General features: G+C 40.4%; 1 protein-coding gene across 1 annotated transcript; it reads left to right on the forward strand.

Annotated features, from left to right (window-relative positions):
• Nucleotides 1-2,558: 2,558 nt before the first annotated feature.
• On the forward strand, nucleotides 2,559-19,044 carry LOC143281752 (CDK-activating kinase assembly factor MAT1-like). Its single transcript, XM_076587032.1, has 8 exons — nucleotides 2,559-2,741; nucleotides 5,126-5,278; nucleotides 7,753-7,826; nucleotides 9,227-9,330; nucleotides 12,467-12,607; nucleotides 13,777-13,902; nucleotides 15,083-15,207; nucleotides 17,594-19,044. Exons 1-8 carry the CDS (start codon nucleotides 2,653-2,655, stop codon nucleotides 17,787-17,789), a joined length of 1,008 nt encoding a protein of 335 aa, XP_076443147.1. The 5' UTR covers nucleotides 2,559-2,652; the 3' UTR covers nucleotides 17,790-19,044.
• The last annotated feature ends 1,950 nt before the right edge of the window (nucleotides 19,045-20,994 follow it).

The raw sequence follows: 20,994 nt of genomic DNA on the forward strand, positions 1-20,994 counted from the left end.
GGTTCGAATCACGGCTCAGCCGCCGATATTTTCTCCCCCTCCACTAGTCCTTGAATGGTGGTCTGGATGCTAGTCATTCGGATGAGACGATAAACCGAGGTCCCGTGTGCAGCATGCACTTAGCGCACGTAAAAAGAACCCACGGCAACAAAAGGATTGTTCCTGGCAAAATTCTGTAGAAAATCCAATTCGATAGGAAAAACAAATAAAACTGCACTCAGGAAAAATACAAAACAAAACAAAAAAACAGGTGGCGCTGTAGTGTAGCGACGCGTTCTCCCTGGAGAGAGCAGCCAGAATTTCACACAGAGAAATCTGCTGTGATAAAAAGAAATACAAATACAAATACAAATCAGTGGAGCGCTCTAGTACCGGCCGGGGACATCCGTCCGAACAAAGAATACCTGTCACTGTCGCCCTGGCACTATCACTGGTCCCGAAACCTGGTTTGGTCGTAGTGGGGGCCGCGACGGCTCGCAACTTGATGAACAAGAGAGGCAAGGCCTTCAAGACTCACTTGTGATAAATTAAGTCCCCTAGCATTAATTACAGAGTAATTTCCCTTTTTTACTATCTGCACCAAAGCGTTTGCAAAATAAATAAAAATTCCATGCTCAGCAAAAGAAGTTCCTGTTTGAACAAAAAATGATAATAATGACTCCTCTTGTTGTTGTGTCAGAATAAGAGGTCAAAGTGCCAAGTTTAGAGAATACACAAAATATAAATATAACAGTAAATGCAGTTTGCATATAATTAGGCTTCTTTTTTTTCTTCTTTTTTTTCGGTGCCCATCCCAGAGGTGCAATATTGTTTTAAACAAGATGACTGGAAAAAACTGAATTTTTCCTATTTTTATGCCAAATTTGGTGTCAACTGACAAAGTATTTGCAGAGAAAATGTCAATGTTAAAGTTTACCACGGACACACAGACACACGGACACACACACACACACACACACACACACACACACACACAACCGAACACCGGGTTAAAACATAGACTCACTTTGTTTTACACAAGTGAGTCAATGATTATGCGAAGATTAAAAGAAAACCGTCAAGTATAACCCAGTTTCCGAGGCTCTAACCCTGGAAGGGGATAGCCTACCACTGAGCATCCTTCTGATCTTTTAAAATGATTTTTATTTTTAGCTGTGGTTTGTATCCAGCCATCCGTCAATGATGACAGTTCTGCGCCCAGCCGCCCCCTCCCCCACCAACTGACTGAAAAACAAAACAAAACAAAAAGAAGAAAAAAAAAAGTGTGCATTTTGCAATTCTGTCAGTCTTCATCTTTCTTTTCTCTTTTTTTCTTCTTCTCTTTTTTTTCCTACCAGTTATTTTAATCTGCAGGTTACTTTCGCGTGAAAATTCAACACACCGTGCACTGCGCCATTTGTAAAGAAACTTTTTCCCTTTTTTTTTTTTTTTTTTTTTTTTTAATAGTAGTAGTCGATAAAAAGTCGACACAGGATAAAATGTCGGACCTAATTACAGTCTACTTGACCGGCGCTCATCGTAACAGCTACAAACGACACCAGTACTCTGGCGATGAATGATGTTGTTCGATCAAATTATAATCGATCAGTATAAAAGATATAAATGATTCCATTTAAAAAATGAATGATATGATAATCATCATCATCATTAGTAGTGTAAAAGTTGGCGATTTATGATAAACGACTGACCTCAGGATAAAGACTTCTGGCCTGAGATCAATCTTTCATCCAACTTGAACTGTCTTCACACACACACACACACACACACACACACACACGTTTAGTCTTACACACACACTGCCACCGTGGCACACACACACACACACAGCTGTCTTAACTTGCTTCTTAAACTCTGACAACGTCAGTCCGTCACTCTCCCGGCTTGTCCAGCTGCCTGTTTGTGTATTCCGCCATGTGATGTGATACCGTTTTCGTGACAATATATGCCTATGCTTTTAATATAAGTCGGTGTTATGCGTGCGTGCGTGCGTGCGTACGTGCGTGCGTGTGTGTGTGTGAGTTATTCGTACTCTTATTATCATCACTGATTATTGCTCGTGGTAGATCACATTTTACGACTTGATTCCCTGTGACTTCGGATGCTTTTTTATGCTTTTTTTTTCTTTCTTTCTTTTTTTCTTTAATGATTATTCTCTCAGTTTTATATAAGAGGCTTGGTTTTACGGAAGTAAAGTGATTTCTGCTCAGTGACAAACTGATGCTTAGTGTTCGTGTACACGGCAAACACATTTACCATCCAGCTGTGCCTTTGGTCTCTGCCTTGTTGCGTCATTTTATGAGTTACATAGTCCATTACCCCCCTTCTCCCTCCTCCTCCGCCCCCCTCCTCCTCCGCCCCCCTACCCCTTTTTTTCTTTTTTTTCTTTCTTTTTTTATACTTAAAACGCTTCTCTTTTTTTCTCTTTTTTTTTTTTTTTTTTTTTAAGAGCAGTTCATGTCACTGGTATTCAAGTTTCCATGCAACTGTTCGATCAAAGGGAAATAAATGTGTAAAATGTCAAACTTTCATGGGAGCTCACTCTCAAACGCCCCGTGACGGAAGAGGTCCAAGTGAAATGCTGCTCGAGTGTCTGACGGTGTTTGGAATTGGTATATAATATTACACAGTAAATAACCACCTTTCGCGTTAATCATGGGTGAGCAAGGGTGCCCGAGATGCAAGACAACGAAGTACAGAAATGCTTTCCTCAAAATGATGGTGAATGTTTGCGGTCATTCATTGTAAGTATATTTTTTATCTCATTTCTCGTTCGAAAGATGGGGTTTTCTTAGTTTCAGCATCCCATCACTAAATAGTTCAATTCAGTTACTCAAGGAGGCGTCACAGCGTTCAGACAAATCCATATATGCTATACATCTGCGAAGCAGATGCCTGACCAGCTGCGTAACACAGTACGCTTATATGTATCACTAATTCATTCATCTGAAAGCTCGGGTTGTATTTATTTCACATGTGGTGAGTACTGTCCAATGAGCACCCACACCACCAGAAGTTCCAATAGAGTTTCTCTCTGCAGAAGGCAGTAAAGGCTGGCCAGGAACAACTGTAACATCCAAAGCATTGAAATGTGGGCTGCATGAGGGTGCTGAAGATTGGGAATGCACAGTTGACCTACCAGAGGGGAAGAAACACCCAGAAATCATCAGCAAGAGCGGCATGAGACCTGACATAGTACTCCACTCCAAGGCAACGAAACAAGCGATTCTGATTGAGCCCAATGTGCCATTGGAAAGCAGAATGGAGGAAGCCCTCATTCTCAAGACCAAGTTGTATGCTACTCTGGCCAGAAGCCCGAGAGAATCTGGCTTGTCCTAACCATAGAGATTGGTGCAAGAGGACTTGTGAGCGCATCTGCCTACAGCCTCATGAAACAGCTGTCAATTTCTGGCAGAGAGGACACAGGCTCTTAAGGCATGGCAGAAGCAGCAGAAAAGAGTTCCAGCTGGATCTGATCAAGTAGGAATGAAAGTAAAGATTGAATTTCCCTTCTCAAACTAGGTGTACGATGGCTCAGTGGTAAAAATGTCTGCCAGAAAAAGTGACCCAGTCCTGAAGTGGCGACCACCCAGGAGGCGTGGGTTCGAACCTGCTGAGGACCGGGGGAAAGAAAAAAAAAGGTGGCAATACAATGGCATCCAGGAGTCATGACCTGGGTATGGCCCCGCCACCTTAAGAGTGTAAGGAGTTGAGGGTCGAAACACTTGACTGAGGGGGTTTCTTCTCTGAAGACCTTGTACTGCCCAGCTGTCCCAAGAGTTTCTTATCACTTATTTCTTTAACATATTACAATAGTTAGGAAGATCCTGTAGCTGATATATGCAAAATATCACCATATTGTATGTTAAATCATGGTAATAATCCTAGTATACTGATGTGACTAACACAGTCATAGCGATATGGGTCTGAGTTTCATCAACACACAGTACATTTTGAAAGATTTTTTGAAATCCTTATAAAATCTTTTCTGCAACTAATAAACAATATCTCAAGTGTAAAAAAGTGAAAACATGCTATATATAAACAAAATATTGTATGCATGATACTTAACTGAGTATATTATTACTAGTTCTTGTTTTTTCTGTAATAAAGCTTAGAATAAAATTTACCTGTATCACAAGTGCAAAAAAAACACTTTTAATTACACATACTACACTGATACCCACTGTTGCAGACTATAGCAGGGGTCTGATTCCAGGGGTTATACACTCTTCAGTACTCAGTGCAGGTCCAGATAAGATGACACTGACAGAGGGCTTCAAGGCAAACCCACGTCTGTATAATAGACGTCCATTCACTCTCCCCTGCCTTCATATATATGTATATATATATGTGTGTGTATTATATATGATATGGCACAGCAAGATCACCACTGGAGCACGTGCAGCTGAAGCCAGGCACATCAACGAGGCGCAACAAGAGTGTGCTGTGTACAAGGCCCGAGCAGCATCCGCTGCCACAACAGCACCCATGTTCTTGTGCTCCACATGTGGGCGAGCTTTAAGGGCCCGTATTGGCCTCATCTGTCACCTCCGGACGCAATCCACCAATCTTCCATCTGATTTTTGAAGCCATGGTCATTTTCCAAGCCGAAGGATGAACAAGAACATATATGTGATAGTCTTTTAAAAGATTGATGCCCACTTACAGATTTAGATAGGCTAGACGGATGTCACAGAATCAGGTGTTGGACTTCTGATCCAGTGTGCACCACTTATTTTCTGTACTCCACCCAGATTTAATGAGCACTTGACTTCTGTTGGATAAGCTTACTTAAAAGCAGTGGAAGAAGGATTGGGCTCCGCCTTCCTGTGCCAGTCCCTGTACACAGTAGATTTTTATGTATTTATATATGAATTTCCTGGCACTCTATGGCCATAAAAGGCTATGGAACCGTTGACTTCTAATAATGAATTGTTTCCTTTTTCTTTTTTTTTTTTTTTTTTTTTTTTTTTTTTTTTTTTTGAAATGGGTTGTTTTGTTTTTCCATCATCATACATTTGCCTTTTTTCTGATTTGTCTTGTTGATAGATATCAAAATGATTTTTTTTTTTTTTAATTTTTTTGATGAAAGAAAAAAAGTTATGCCTGCTTGATGTGATAACAGGTGCGAGAGCTGTGTGGACATGCTGTTCATCAAAGGATCAGGGGCGTGTCCAGAATGTGGCACTCCTCTGAGACGCAACAACTACCGTCTGCAGGTCTTCGAAGACGCTGGGGTGGAGAAGGAGGTGGACATCAGGAGAAAGATACTGAGAGAGTAGGTCTCTTGTGTGAAATGTATCAATTGATTACAAAGATTGATTCATGATGTCAGCTGGACTTTTTTGGTTATTTAATGATAGCTGGTCTTTGATTGGTTCTTTGATGTCAGGTGGTCTTCGATTGGTTTTTGATTGATTCTTGTGACACATGCTCTCCAGTGGCTGTCATCTATCTATATGCCTGGAAACCAGCATGCTATGATTCTAACGGACTCATTGAACCTCATACAAAAAATTGAAAGTGGAATGGCAAGCCCACAGAGGCATGAGGCAATGTGCAACTTTCAGATTAAAAAACTTGCATGGTCATACTGCCCGGGACATGCAGGTGTTAAGGGAAATGAGCGAGCTGACAGACTTGCTGGTTACACAACAACAAAGAGCGGCCTACATCTAGGAAAATCAGAAATCTTCAGAAAAGTCAAAATACCAAAAAGAACAGGTACAAGGCCATCACACCATCAGTCAGCTCAAAGAAAATGAGGTAGAGAGGGAGCGGTCATAAGTCTAGCATGAAGCCATGCTATTTAATGATAGCTGGTCTTTGATTGGTTCTTTGATGTCAGGTGGTCTTCGATTGGTTTTTGATTGATTCTTGTGACACATGCTCTCCAGTGGCTGTCATCTATCTATATGCCTGGAAACCAGCATGCTATGATTCTAACGGACTCATTGAACCTCATACAAAAAATTGAAAGTGGAATGGCAAGCCCACAGAGGCATGAGGCAATGTGCAACTTTCAGATTAAAAAAACTTGCATGGTCATACTGCCTGGGACATGCAGGTGTTAAGGGAAATGAGCGAGCTGACAGACTTGCTGGTTACACAACAACAAAGAGCGGCCTACATCTAGGAAAATCAGAAATCTTCAGAAAAGTCAAAATACCAAAAAGAACAGGTACAAGGCCATCACACCATCAGTCAGCTCAAAGAAAATGAGGTAGAGAGGGAGCGGTCATAAGTCTAGCATGAAAGGTAGAGCACAATGTTTTGCAAATTAAACAAATATTGGCATCATTTCCAAACCAACATTGCGCACATTTCTTCAAAACGGAACAGAGTCTTTCTAGGTTTTTCCAAGTACAATAGATTGAGCAACACATTAGACTCCATGTTCCTGGCATCAGAGATCTTTTCCCACCCCTCTTGCAGCCAATCAGTGCCAGCCTGTGTGTGTGTGTGTGTGTGTGTGTGTGTGTGTGCGCGCACGCACGAGTGTGTAAGTGCGCACATGTCAGGAGAGCTCTGTGCATGTGCATGTATGTGTTTGTGTGTGTGTGTGTGTGTAGAGGATGAGGTATGTGTGTATGCATGTCTGTATTGTGGGAGCAACGGAATATTGGAATGTGCAGGTGTGCATATATATATGTGTGTCTGTGGGTGGGAGGGAGGGAGGGGAGTATGGGCGTATGTGTGTGTGCTTGTATGAATGAGTGTGTGTGTGTTCTGTGGAAGCTGCAATGCATAGCCAAGGAATTTGGGGGATGGTGTGTGTGTGTGTGTCGGGGCTCGTCAGTCGTGTATGTTTATATGTGTGTGTTTGTGCTTTCATATCTGTGAAACTGCATGTTTGTTGCATGTCCGTTATGCATGTGTGTGTGTATGTGTGTCTGTATGTTTTACATTTATTTTCTTATTTGTTTATTCATTATCATCGTCTTTTTATTTGTTTTTTATTGGGGGTTTTTTTAACATATTTAAATATTCATTTACTTCTTTATTTGCTTTTTTTCCTTTCTTTTTCTTTTTTTCAAGGCCTGACTAAGCAGGTTGGGTTATGCTGCTGGTCAGGCATCTGCTTGGCAGATGTGGTGAAGCGTATATGGATTTGTCTAAATGTAGTGACGCCTCTTTGAGCTACTGATACTGATTGGTTCTTGATGTCAACTTTGATTTGTTAACTGCTCTTTATTTAGTTTTTTTTTTTAATGTAAATTAGTCTTTAGTTGTTTGATTTTAAATGGTTTTTGGTTAATTCTTGATGTTGAGTGGTCTTTGGTTCTTGATGTTAAGTGGTCTTTGTTTCTAGATGTTAGCTGGTCTTTGATTGATTCTTGGTGGTAGCTGGTCTTTGATGGGTTCTTAATGTTATCTGGTCTTTGATGGGTTCTTAATGTTATCAGGCCTTTGATGGGTTCTTGATGTTATCTGGCCTTTGATGGGTTCTTGATGATATCTGGCCTTTGATGGGTTCTTGATGATATCTGGCCTTTGATGGGTTCTTAATGTTATCTGGCCTTTGATGGGTTCTTGATCTTATCTGGCCTTTGATGGGTTCTTGATGGTTGCTGATCTTATATTTGTAACTTGATTGATTGATCTTTTTTCTCTTTTTTTTTTTTTTTTTTTTTTTTATCACAGCATACTTCTAACATGGGATTGTTTGTCATATATGTTCAACATTTAACAGATTTGTGGCTTCTTCAAGATTTACTTAGTTAACGCAAGCCTTTTTCTTTACTTTTACAGCTTTAACAAGAAAGAAGAAGACTTTGGCAGCTTACTGGAGTACAATGATTATCTGGAGATGATTGAAACCATCAGTAAGTATTAAAACACTTTATTTTATTGGTTGTCCACCAGCAGAGAGATATAGATCTGTGTTGTGTGTTTTTTTAATTTCATTTTTGTCCAATGGCCATGCGATACAGCTACAGGTATGTATGTATCTGTAGTATGTTTAGACTTATAATTCTTAATCAGTTCATGAACTTGGATCTCTAGAGATATGATCCATTATGGTTTTTCAAGAAGAGTGTTCCATGTAATTGTAAATAATGTTTTGTGATCTTCTTCCTCTTCTTTTTATTCATCGGATATTTTATGGTCTTACAGTCAGACAGTTGATTTCTACTGACTGGCGCAATAGCCGAGTGGTTAAAGCATTGGACTTTCAATCTGAGGGTCCCAGATTCAAATCTTGGTGATGGCACCTCGTGGGTAAAGGGTTGAGATTTTTCCGATCTCCCAGGTCAACATATGTGCAGACCTGCAAGTGCCTGAATCCCCCTTCGTGTGTATATGCAAGCAGAAGATCAAATACACACGTCAAGGATCCTGTAATCCATGTCAGCGTTCGGTGAATTATGGAAACAAGAACAAACCCAGCATGCACACCCCCGAAAACAGAGTATGGCTGCCTACATGGTGGGGTAAAAACGGTCATTCAAGTAAAAGCCCGCTCGTGTACATACCAGTGAACTTGGGAGTTGCAGCCCAAGAACGAAGAAGAAGATTTCTACAGTGAAGGATTCACACAGTGTGCTCAAAATGAGAAACAAATGTCACTCCTAGCTCCTCAAATAGATGAAGGAATGAACATGAGTCACCAGTTTTATTGGAAGCACACATTTGAGTTTGACTGTGGGTTAATGAAAATGAGACCAGTCAAAGCTGCAGTTCAGGTAGCCTTCTCAGAATCAGAATCACCTTCTTAATTGCCTAGAATTTGGCTGTTATGTTTTTGTTGATTGCTTGCACTCCTCTCAGTTATGGCTGAGGTCATTTGGGTGCCGGTGTTATTTCATAAATTGCTTGTACTCCTCTTAATTATGGCTGAGGTCATTTGGGCGCCTGTGTTATTTCATAAATTGCTTGCACTCTTAATTATGGCTGAGGTCATTTGGGCGCCTGTGTTATTTCATAAATTGCTTGTACTCCTCTTAATTATGGCTGAGGTCATTTGGGCGCCTGTGTTATTTCATAAATTGCTTGTACTCCTCTTAATTATGGCTGAGGTCATTTGTGTGCCGGTGTTATTTCATAAATTGCTTGTACTCCTCTTAATTATGGCTAAGGTCATTAGGGTGCCCAGAAGATTTTGAGTATGAATCACCAGTTGCCCAACATAAACATTGACATTCATGCTGTCTTTATGATTCTGGTGGTATCAGTGTTGAGACTAACCGGAAACAGTTGGTTGATCATATGACAATAATTGCAGTCTTTAACCTGACCAATGGGGTGGAGGTGGAATCAACCCGCAGAATGATTGAGCAGTACAAAAAAGAGAATAAAGATATCATCAAGAAAAACCAGTCCAAACTGGTAAGTTTTTTGTTTTGTTTTTCTGTCTGGCATTTTATGTATGATGCAGGCACATTATTTATTAGATTTGTGTCTGATTATACTCAACTGAAACCAACAGAACGTGTAATGAATGTTTCCTTGAATATCTTTGTGCCTTCAAAGTAACCTGAACATTTTTTTTCGCTGTCCACTTCAGCAGTCTTTTAAGTTACTGTGGGTGTGGGGACAGGGGGAAGAGAACTTATCACCAATCAAGAGGATTCATGGAATCTGTCATTTCCAGGAAGAGAACCATGGCTAGATTGCACAAATGATCTTACTGGCGCTAAGTTTGCTTGGCAAAAAGATTTTTCCATGAAATTGATGCAAAAGAATGTGCACCACTTCCTCAAATACAAAGATATCTCCTTGTAGTTTTGCATCATGATTGCTCATACATAGTATGTAAAGTGAATAATAAAGTTATCATAATTCCATTTGTATAAATGTTGTTATCGTTGTTTTAAGTCTGAGTCTAAGAAAATTTCCTTGAAATCAAGTGGTTAGAAATCCTCTACATCACAATTAAATTCCAGGATTTTGGGTCAAATTTGTTTTTGATGGGTGACTGTGGCTGCGTATTACACCACAGTATGATGAAGGGGGAAATGAGCCACCCAGCTGTGTGTTGGCACCTAGCCGACAGATACCACCCTCCCCTCTCTCTACCTGCTGGTGGTGAGCTGGACCGACCACCCCTCCCCTCAGCCCCCTTACCTTTCAAGCTGCATGTGGAAAGTGACAGTATTTGTGCTGATTGTTGGTTCATGTTCACTGTTACTTTACTCCTGGCTGTGCTATAGACGCAGACAGACAAGTCTCAGGCACAAAACTTAATCACTGTTAGTCTTACTTTCACCCAGTGTCACAAAGTCACTTGTGACTGTTGTCATCATACACCAGATCTGTTCCTGAAACACCACCCTCACCACTACACAGGTTTTCTTTCCCACTACCTATACATTTCAATATTTGCTGAGCCACTTTTAAGACTGTAAACCTTTGAAAAATGAGCAGAGATTGATCTTTGCTAGAAAACACCATTTCGACCGTGTCTGCAAGTGACTTCGGAATTGCCCACTGCCTATGAGTCATACAGGTGAGATCATACAAGTCCAAGGGATGGAAACAATCTTCAAACGTTCAAGAATACAGAGAAAAATAAACTTGTTCGTTTTCCTTTAACTATCAGTCTTGTATTGCTGATGAAAATTGGATGTGAGAGTTATACCCTGTAGGCATTCAACACTGCAACTAATGGGACGTAAGGCTCACGTCCAAAGGCAGGCATCAGGTTAAATTGCTTATGCAGCCCAGTACAGAACTCTTAACGTCTGTCAACAACCACACACTTTGTGCATTGTTCAGAATTGGGTACATGATTTTTCACTTGCTATATAAATACAAATTCAAAGCAGCCAGTTTCACAGTCACTCCTTAAGAAGAAGAAAAATAATAAGCATTCATTTTTATAAATTTTTGATAATTAATGCTTTGTGTTTCCTGCCATGGGTAAATACATGTCTTTCGTGTGATTTGAAGATATAGCGACAACAGTGCACAGCATGTGGCTGGAGATGTGCAAACACAAAGTATCACTTTTTTTACACAAGGTCTTTCAAGAAAAAGAAAAATCTTCACTTTTTTCACATTGTCTTTAAAGAGAAAAGAATTCTTCTGTCCATTTTCCAACATCTCGAGAGTTTGTTTTAGATTAATCAAAGATGAAACTCAAACCAGTTAAATATATCCGTAATGTTAAAAATGTTCTGAAAATAACACATGAACAACAATTACTGATAGTTTTAAGGAGACACTCTGAGGAATGCAGGTTTAGCTACCTTCCTGTCATTGATTAGTTTTATTCTGTAACCACTGTTGTTTCTGCTATGTGCAAACCTATCCTTACCCGTTCCCTTCTTGCTACCATGAAGATGTTATTCAATATCTGTTCTTACGTGGCAGGGGTAAAAATGGTCATACACGTAAAAGCAGACTCGTATATGCATACATGTGATCATGGGAGTAGCAGCCCACGAGCGAAGAGGAAGAAGTGTGTGTGTTTACCTAGAGTTGAGGCACTTACTTAGGAACGGTACAACTTTTTTCTTTTTTTTTTTCATCTTCATGTTTTTTTTTATGAATGTCTGTTTGCATAAAATACACTTTGTAATGGTAGACTCAGATGACAGGGGGGATGCATTTGATGTGAGGCTGGGACGTGTGCATGTGCTGGAAGGATGATTGGAGAGAGAGAGAGAGAAGTGGATCATGGAATTTGATTTGATTTGAAACCATTTTATGTAGATCTGTATTTAACAACAGCAGTTAATGTTTGCATTGGTTGGGGGGAGGGGGGGTTTATGCTTATCTCCCCTCCACTTAGCTCTCAAACAGAACTGCAGGTTGAATTTCTGTGGTGTGTGTGAGGTGGTTCCCAGTCTTAAGACTTGCACGTAGTGGAGTCTTTCTCTGTAGTCAGCAAATGAGGACAGACGTAATGAGCCCTCTCAGGATGAAATGGCCTTTAGATGCAGTCATCACTTTTTTTTTCAGACGTGACAGTTTTCTGTATAATGTAGCTGAATTTTATTCAACAGGGCAGTACTTATATGGTCCAGTGTGGTCAGCTGGACTAAAGCAACAGTATCAAATGTCATGAAATGGAACATACACATGATTTATGTGTGTGGAGAGAGTTGCCACTCTTTACTGTTTATTGATCATTTGATCTCATGGCCTCATCGTTTATTAATTTCAAGTTGAAAAACCACTGAGGTAACCATGTGTTTGTTCTGTATTGTCTGTGTGTTCTGTGTGGCTTGTTCAGGATTAAAGAGGCTATGCCAGTCTTGAATGGAAGCTAATTTGTGTCTGCACATTTCTTCTGTCATTGTTGCTCTGTGCACATGTCAAATGATCGGTATAAGATCAAGCCCGGCGCTTCTTTTTTGGGGGAAGTGTCTGGGTTTGTTCCAATGTACCTTTTATTTACTTGTGTGCTGGCTGAATTGGTAGCGCAAGCAGCATTGGCTTGAAGTTGCGCACCTTGTGTGTGGAGAGAGTTACCACTCTTTACTATTTGTTATACACACTGATTAATTTTCTATCCCAGAGCCGTGATGACGAATACCTGGTGCAGTTGATAGACCAGCAGAAAATGGAGGCTGCAGCCAGGCGGCAGCAGTTGACAGAAGAGGAACAGAGGGAGAAGGCACTGAAGCGGAAACACAAAGACGCCCTCATTGATGATCTGGTACGAGTGTGTGATCATGGCCATAGTTGCTGGATTTTTTTTAATCATGTGTGTGTTTACACACAACGTGAGTCTGTATAATTACCATTTTCAGTTGAGTGTGTCTGTGTGTCTGTGCGTATGTTGTGTGTGTCTGTTGTCTTTGGAGCCAGATTTTTTGTTGAACTACTTCTTCAATGCACTTACATCCTGGAACTGGCACAAGCTGAATAACTTTTTTTTAGTATGGCAACAGCTGTCTGGTGCTTGATACAAGCGGTATTGAAATGATGATTGTGAATGATTTATAAATAGTACCCTTGTTCAGTGGTCTTATCTCAGCAGTCCCTTTGGTTGTGTAGTTCTTTTAGCTCTATGCAAAATTTTTTTTAATCAGTATCAACTTTTCTGTTTTATTAATTGTTTATTTGTTGTTGGGTTTTTTGTTGTTGTTGCTTTTGTTTTTTGTTTTTTGTATATTTGACTTTCTGTGCATGTTTTAGATGTCTGCTCATGTTTTTGGTGAGCAAAGACATGTATAAATGATATGCAAGGTATGTTCATTGTTTTAGCCAACAAATACTGTGTGTGGGTTCATCTATGCAAGTGTGTGAGTTTGAATGTGTGTATGTGCATGTGAGAGATAGAGTGTGTGTGTGTTTGTGAATCGTATCTTGTCCATTTTCACCAGTCCACTCTCTATCTTTGGTTCACAACTTCCCTGTTCCTGTGTCTCCATTTTACTTCATTAGATTTAAAAAGTTAAGGACCACTTGACAAAAGTATGTATATTTTCATAAAATGTTGAAACAAAATTGAGAGATTGTTCATATTGTGCAGGTCAACTGCTCGCCTCTCATTGAACACCCATATGTCTGAATCAGGCATTGGTGCACCACGAACAGCCAAATGTTTAGAGTTATTCTGTGGTTGATAAATGATAACTTGGCTTTTTATTGTTAGAAAGAAAAAAAAAAGAAAAGAAAAAATACAAGAAAGCACCTCCAGTTATGTATGGCACTCATCAAATTGACAACATATACCACTGTTTTTTTAAAAATCCAGCAACATTTGAGCATGGCCCCAAGAAGAAAATTGTGCCGCAAGTTTCGAGGTGTCCTTAGCTTTTCTGCGAACCCCTGTACTTGTCAGAGCAGGTTATGATGTTTCCTGTTCCTGCTGTGGCACAGATGTTCTCCGACAAGGCGGCCCAGGACATTGTGGCCACTCACAAGCAGACCACCGCTCCCCATGAGGAGGAGCCATCCCGACAGGCCTCCTCTGGCCCCACCGTCTTCTCCTCCGGTATCAGATTGGTGAGCGGTTTTTTGTTGTTGGTTTTTGTCTGTCTTATTTTGTGAAGCTTTTTTTTTTTTTTTTTTTTTCATTTTAGGAAAATGTACATTTAGTATTTGTGTTTGTGTGATGTCTGTGCAGGGTTATGTATGGAAGTTGTCATTTTAGTGTTTACGTATATGTTTTATACGTCGATTTTTATATTTACATTGTACATTGCAATTGAGCCTGTTTTACATGGAAAGGCAGTATACAAAATTAAATTATTATTATAACTACTGAGGACATGGCTGTGTCGTGCCACTGCCCTTTCTGTCTTGTCTTGTGGTGGAAACTTTCAGCAGCCAACCTGATATGAACTTGTGTCAAGTCAGCTGACAAAAATTGGTTTTTGACAATGAGCTTTTTCTTTTCTTTTTTACTTTTCTTTTTTCGCATCAACTGATGTAGTAAGCACTACATATTTCTGGAGAAAAATAATTTTATGGTTCAGTGCACAAGGACGTTGTTGTTAATGGCACCCCTACCCAATCCGCCTGCTGCCAGGACTGGGAACATAAGCAAGTTTAAATTTCGAGATTCAGGCTACATTGTATAATGCACCCTTGTGAGTGTATACATACATGCCTACCATTTATGTAATAGCAGAGTTTCATTATGAGAAAATGTCAAAATTGATGGCCGTTCCAGATGTTACAGCTGTTATGGAAAAGAAACGCAAATGGGGGCACCTTTTTTCAGGGGTGGACAAACCTGACAGCAGATAGGAAGTTGTTACTTGAATAGTGTGCACATTCACAAAAGTCTATGACTGACTGTGGAAAAGCCAAAGTTATGTGAAAGGGTGCTCAGCTGAAAAGACGGCTGGCTGTCACAAGCGAATGCATATGACAAATAGATGGAGAGCAAACCTGACCTCAAAAAATCTAAAATGATGCCACCAAACCATTTGTGAAGGAATACAGTGAACAGTGGCCACGTGTACAACAAGGACAGAAAAGCACTGCGTTTTTCAGAAGTGTGTACCTGAAAATTGGTGTTCTGTTCTTGATTTTTATTTCACTTGTTCCTGATGTGAAATGTTTGAGGTGGGCATGTACGGTGCATGTGGTTATCACACATCTTGATTGTCAAATGCTTATGTACATGGCCCCTCCTTTTTTGCTTTATGTGTTTCCATTGGTGAAGATGGTGTTTCAGGGCCAGCAGAGTGTATTCAGCAACACCAAGCCAACAGAAGAGAACAGGGCCTACCAGTACGCTCCCTTGGAGCTCGACCCCTATGGACCCAGCTATCCTTCCATGGACAACATAATGGGCAAAGGGTTAGTGAAATTGTCAGTTGATGGTATTGTTGTCGCACTGTGTTATAACATATTTACAAAATACTCTTTTGTCTTGTGGCTCATTAGCATGCAAGCTGCAGTTTTCAATTTTACAGGGAAAAAGAAAAAAAGAAATGTCAGTTGAGTATATTGTTGCACTATATAACACATTTATATAATACTTTTTTTGTCATGTGGTTCACTAGCATACAAACTGCAGTTCTCAGTTTTATGGGGGGAAAACAAAGGGGCACAGCAGCCAAGTGGTTGAAGCATTAGACTTTCAGTCTGAGGGTCCCAGGATCAAATCCCAGTCTTGGCACATGGTGGTTATAGGTTGGAGATTTTTCCTATCTTCCAGGTCAATAGATGTGCAGACCTGCTAGTCCCTGAACTCCCTCCGTGAGTCTAAGCATGCAGAAGATAAAATATGGACGTTAAAGATCCTGTGATTTATGTCAGTGTTCGGTGGGTTATGGAAACTAGAACAGGCTCCGCATGCACCCGCCTGAAAATGGAGTTTGTTTGACTGCTTACATGGTGGGGGTAAAAACAGTCATACACGTAAAAGCCCACTTGTGTATATGAGTGACAGTGGGAGTCATTGACCACAAACAAAGACGAGGTTGTGGGGGGGGAAAAAAGTGTGTAGGCTGTATATCAGATAATAAAAATAGAAAAAACAGAGAAGAAGAGGAGGTTGGGAAAAAAATGGGGGGAAAAGGATGTTTGTTGGATGTATCAGATACAAAGGAAAAAAAAAAGAATGAATGTTCAATAAGATCAAGAATGTTCAGTGTGATTGATGTTTCTGAGAGTGTTTATCATGACATTTCCCTCAGTGAAAGTGATGCTTTGATGAATTGTTGGTTCTTGATTTGATAATCCTTGTAGATTGGTATAAATTACATGCCTGATTAACGAGGGTGTTGAATTAATTAGGCCTTCAGTGCATGTGTTTGAACACTGTTTTGAACAGTTTGGAATGAAATGGCCCTTCTCCATGAAAAGGGTTTCAGTGGCAGATTTTGAAGTCTTTTTTTCATGCTTGCTGCATGCCCTTCCTATTCACTCTTCAGTTGCTTTGACACTTTGAACCCCAATTATAATTTTCTGTGACACTTCCGACTGCTTCCCTTGGATCGAGTACACATATTTCCATACTGCAGTGGCACATTCCCACATTCCTGTTTCAGTTTCTCAGTCAGTTGCATTCTCACATGGTGTTTTTATTTTGTTGGCTTTTGCCTCTATGTGTTCATCCATGTTTTCAAGGGGATATAGCATGCATTTGATGATGTTGTGGGCATGTTGTAAATGAAATATGGCTTCAACGGTGCACTCAGCTATTGTAGGTCCACAGAAATTGCAGAGCAGCTGCACTGATTAGATACAAAGTGTTGAGCATCTTTGCAAAGATGAAAGAAGATTTGTTTTCATTTGCTTTTTAAGTAAAACCTCCAGTGCTCTCTTGTTTTGATGTGTGTATGAGTGTGCGTGGTATAAATTATGTATTTATGATTTAGTTATGTATATATAGAGAGAGTGAAATTAAGTGAAAAACAGACAAAAATACAGTGAACAATAATGTTTTAGCTTCTCGACAAAATTGGACAAAAAATGCTTACCACATGATGAATTTGATTGACAGCATTTTCAGATTAACGTCGGTGTGTGTGTGTGCGCGAGTATTGATGTGGATATACACAAAAGTTTTTGTTGTATTTGCAGTGCATGCCTTATTGTTTTTTTAGCCATAGATAATTTCCATATTCTTGTAAACAAAATGTATGTCCTTTTCCCCCCTCCCCTACCCCACACACCCTTCAGATTCTAACCACTATATCAGCTGTAACTTCTACTGTTTCCCACATGCCATGAAGTAACCATAGAAAAATGGACCTGACTGATTACTGTTTCTGTTCAGCCGTATAATTATGTGACCCGTTTGAAGACATAATTTGTCAAAAAAACAAGAACGCCAGAGAATCGACAGACAGACAGAAAATACGGGGGGGAAAAAACTGAGCCGTATGAAGAGCACAGGAACAGGAGTCATGATGGCTGCCGGAAAAAGAGGGCGCTAGTCAGGGGGGCAAAGGGGAGGTTACCTACTTCCGGGAGGTTATCGGCCGTAGCTACTTTCGTTTTCTCCACATAGGTGGATAGTAGTTTGCACAGGACAGGAATGTCAGACCCCTGCCGGAGTCTGCACTAGTGGGTCACGGTAAGTATGTTATTTAAACATAATTTTAGGAAGAAAATTTCCTTTCTGTTCAGCCGGTGCAGGTATGTTTCCAGCGGGCCCACTTGTACCTCTCCTTGGCAGTTGTGCATTTCTCTGATCATTCGCTGACTGACAGTGTTGTTCTATTGCTGTGTGCAGATATTTACGCAACGTGCGGGGCCCGGTGGAGTTGGAGTTGGCTGGTGGGTTCGAGCCACAGATCGCCTGTCAGCGTGCTCTGCAGGACGCCCTGTGTGGACTGTTTCACTTCCCCCCCATCGCTCAGGCTTCCCCCTCCCCATCCTCCTCCTCGCTCTCTCTGGAAGAGGGCCATTCCCCTATGTATTTAACCTAGGCTTCTCTTTGGGACAAAGTGTGGGTCAGAGTGTGTGTTGTGCATGGATGTGCTTGTCTGTGTGTGTGCCTTTGTGTGTAATTTGTACATGCATGTATTCTAGTAGTGAAGTTACATCACATTCTCTTGAGGTGGTCGAGTTCTGTTTTGACCATTAATATGGACCTTTAAGGCATTACAGTATGTAAAAAGTGCACCTGATCAGGCGGTTTTTTTGGTGTGGGGGGGTTTGGTTGGTTTGTAAATTTAGGGATGAGGAGGTTAATATGTGTGAATCAAATCTCTAATGAGCCAGAAAGATGGGGAATTGATGTGTGCATGTGAATTGAATTTTTAAGTGACAGTGTGGTACCGTGAATGCAGCTGACAAGCAGCAGTGATGATAGCCTCCATCAAGTGATTGTTAGCAAGTGTGTTGTTCATGTAAGCTGAGTGAAAGCAGGCGATTTCTCCGGTATGATCAAGTGTCAGGTGTGCCAGCGTGTTTTCAAGGTGTGCATGAAACGGAACTGAGTGACAGTGGACTTGGCACTGGTTAGCTCAATGGATCAGGGCGGCTGAAAACCATGCCTTGTGGGATGGAAATTATTCTCCCTTCAAACCCTCAACTCCCTGAAAAGAAAAGTTTCGGTTGTGAGGATTACCATGTTAAACGTGATCCTAGCATGCCTGTACATACTGGATAAGATTCTGTGACAACATTTTAATCTGTGTGAATAACCTTTGTTGTCTTGTGTGAAAGATTCCTATTGTCTTGATATGGATGAATGAGTCAAGTTGTGTTATCCTGTGTGAATCGCTTCAGTTGTCTTGTGTGCATGACTTTGGTTTTTCAAAATAAAAGGCTTCAGTTGTCCAAAGTGAATGACTTCGGTTGTCATGTGAACAGCCTATGCTGTCCTTTGTTAATGAGTTCTTTTGAGAATGATTTCCATTACTCTGTGTCAGAAATTTCAGGATAATAATGTTTCTGTTGTTGTTGTTTTTCGCCAGTCCCAAGTGTTTGGACCAAAAAGATGGACATTTTGTTCTCGTTTTTTTATCGTAAGATGTATTAGGGAAACTGATAATGTAAGTTGTTGAGATGGTGGGTTGAGACAAATATTAAGGTTAGTACAAACTGGCATGATTGCAGATCAAGGCCTCAGTTGTATTTGTTTGTCCATATAATGTCTGTCCACTGTACATGATGTTAGATGAAGGGAGAAGAGAAAGAAAGATGCATGCACATGTGTGTGTGTGTGGTTGTGTATGCTAATGTGTTTGTTTGGGAAGAAGCATGCTCGTGTATATATACATAAGGAGACTACATGTTTGGAATGATGAATAAATATGCAGGTATGATCAGCTTGATTGTCTACTTTCATTGCATGCATTTTTGCGCTTTAGCACACATACAAGCACATTCCCAGCAATCTGATACCAAAAGCAGTAAATACAGCCACAGTTTCTCTGTCAGATACAAAAGTGACAACAACAAATACTCTCCGTAATGTTAGAAATACCTAACTGGCCTGTCTTGGAAACAGACTTTGTGCTGATGCAGACTTTAATGATCAGGAAAAAAAAAAAAGTCTCCTTACATTGTCCATCTGGTGCTGAAACAGGACACTCAACATTGTATGGTTCATTTGGTTGCCGCATCCGTTGATGTGTGTTGTGTAGCAGATGAACAGAAAGCAAAGTCATTGTCTCACTCAATCCTAGCACTCCGATCTTGTAGTTTTTCATCTCTCTCGCTACTTGGATGGTTCTTCCTGCTTCATACATCGTCCTGATGTTCCATGTGGCTACTCGCGTTGTTGTCCTGGGTGTCAGAAGGGGAGTCAGCCTTGCAGCTTCCTTTCAGCTTTCACTGCACCACGTCATAAGTCTCCAAGATGGAGACCCTTCCTTGCCCAGCTGAATGTTTTGGTTCTTTGTCGTCAATGCTTCTGTAACTGGTCTTTTTTACAGGCAGGGTAGTTAACCCTACGCAAATCCCCTTATCCTCCGGGTGAGGTGGTCCTGCCTTTGTCGCCTCTTACGACATGCATGGCAGGGCAGTGGGTCTATTCTATCAGTGCCCAACCCACAGGGCAATTTTGTTATTATTGTTGCTGTTCGAATGTTCCAAAACACAATGCATATGATTCAGGCACAAGAAGAAAAAAAACCCATGGAGGATGTCATGGCTGGGTAAGTTTTAACATGGATGTTGCTAGGCATAAAGGGTCACATAGGGTTGCAATCATTGAACAAAATTCAAATGTCTTTTTATTTATATATATATATAATACATACCAGAAAGAGAGACCGTGAAAGACGGACAGAAAAAGAGATCATACAAATCAACTTCTTTTTTACTTACAGCTCAGTATGATGACAGATTCAGGCAAAGGTTTTAGGAATGATAAAAATAAGCTCACAGTGTTTAGCTCAGGATTAATACAATTATTGTGAACTAAAGTATTCTTTAGAAGTTAGACTGTCAATGACCAGGCCATTGAATTGTTTCAAGAGAAGAAGAAAAAAATTGTTAGACTCCAATGAATCTCTGTTTATAGTATTTGCCACTTGAGCAGAAATACAAAGCAGAATTGTTGAATGCCTTTTAACAACAGAAACCTTTAGCAAGATCAGTTGATTTATGAGACAGGGTGATATGATCTTTTGTCCTCAAATCAGCAAACTAGTCAGGTGTGGACAGTGCTGTATGGTAATGCTGACATATTGGTAGTAGATCTGACTATTCTCTTAAAAAGAGGTCGTCTCAGTAATGTTCCCATCCCACTCAGTTGAGTATGATTTTTGTAAACGAAAAAAAAAAAAATCTTTGGGTATTTATTTGTCATTACAAAGTATTTCTTCCTCCTCCACCATCATACTCCAACACCCCTACCCACATCCCTCCCTGCGGCTTCTTAGAGAGAAGTAGGCAACAGAGATAGACAGAGCATCAAGTACAACAAAGCTGTTTGACAGCTGTATGCTACATCCGTAGTACTGACTGCACCAATGAAACATAGTTTAAGTGTCTGGAAGGTTGGCATAGAAGAGTGCCATGCGTTTCGCCTCTCCCAACACACTCGTATTCATTTTGCCAAAAACACATTGGTTTTGCCATAGGTTATGCTCACATTCTGTGATAGAAACTTTGTTTTCTCTTCTTTTTTTGACTCACTTGTGTAAACAAAGTGAGTCTATGTTTTAACCCGGTGTTCAG

Source organism: Babylonia areolata, chromosome 4 (genome assembly GCF_041734735.1).
Source record: "Babylonia areolata isolate BAREFJ2019XMU chromosome 4, ASM4173473v1, whole genome shotgun sequence".
In the NCBI taxonomy this organism is placed as follows: Eukaryota; Metazoa; Mollusca; class Gastropoda; order Neogastropoda; family Buccinidae; genus Babylonia; species Babylonia areolata.

What these genes read in the sequence shown, in the direction of transcription:
- LOC143281752 (XM_076587032.1), top strand. Translation starts at nt 2,653, where the DNA reads ATGGGTGAGCAAGGGTGCCCGAGATGCAAGACAACGAAGTACAGAAAT. An exon ending in ACGCCCTCATTGATGATCTG is followed by an intron (nt 12,608 to 13,776) that starts GTACGAGTGTGT and finishes GCTGTGGCACAG; the next exon opens with ATGTTCTCCGACAAGGCGGC. An exon ending in TCTCCTCCGGTATCAGATTG is followed by an intron (nt 13,903 to 15,082) that starts GTGAGCGGTTTT and finishes ATGGTGTTTCAG; the next exon opens with GGCCAGCAGAGTGTATTCAG.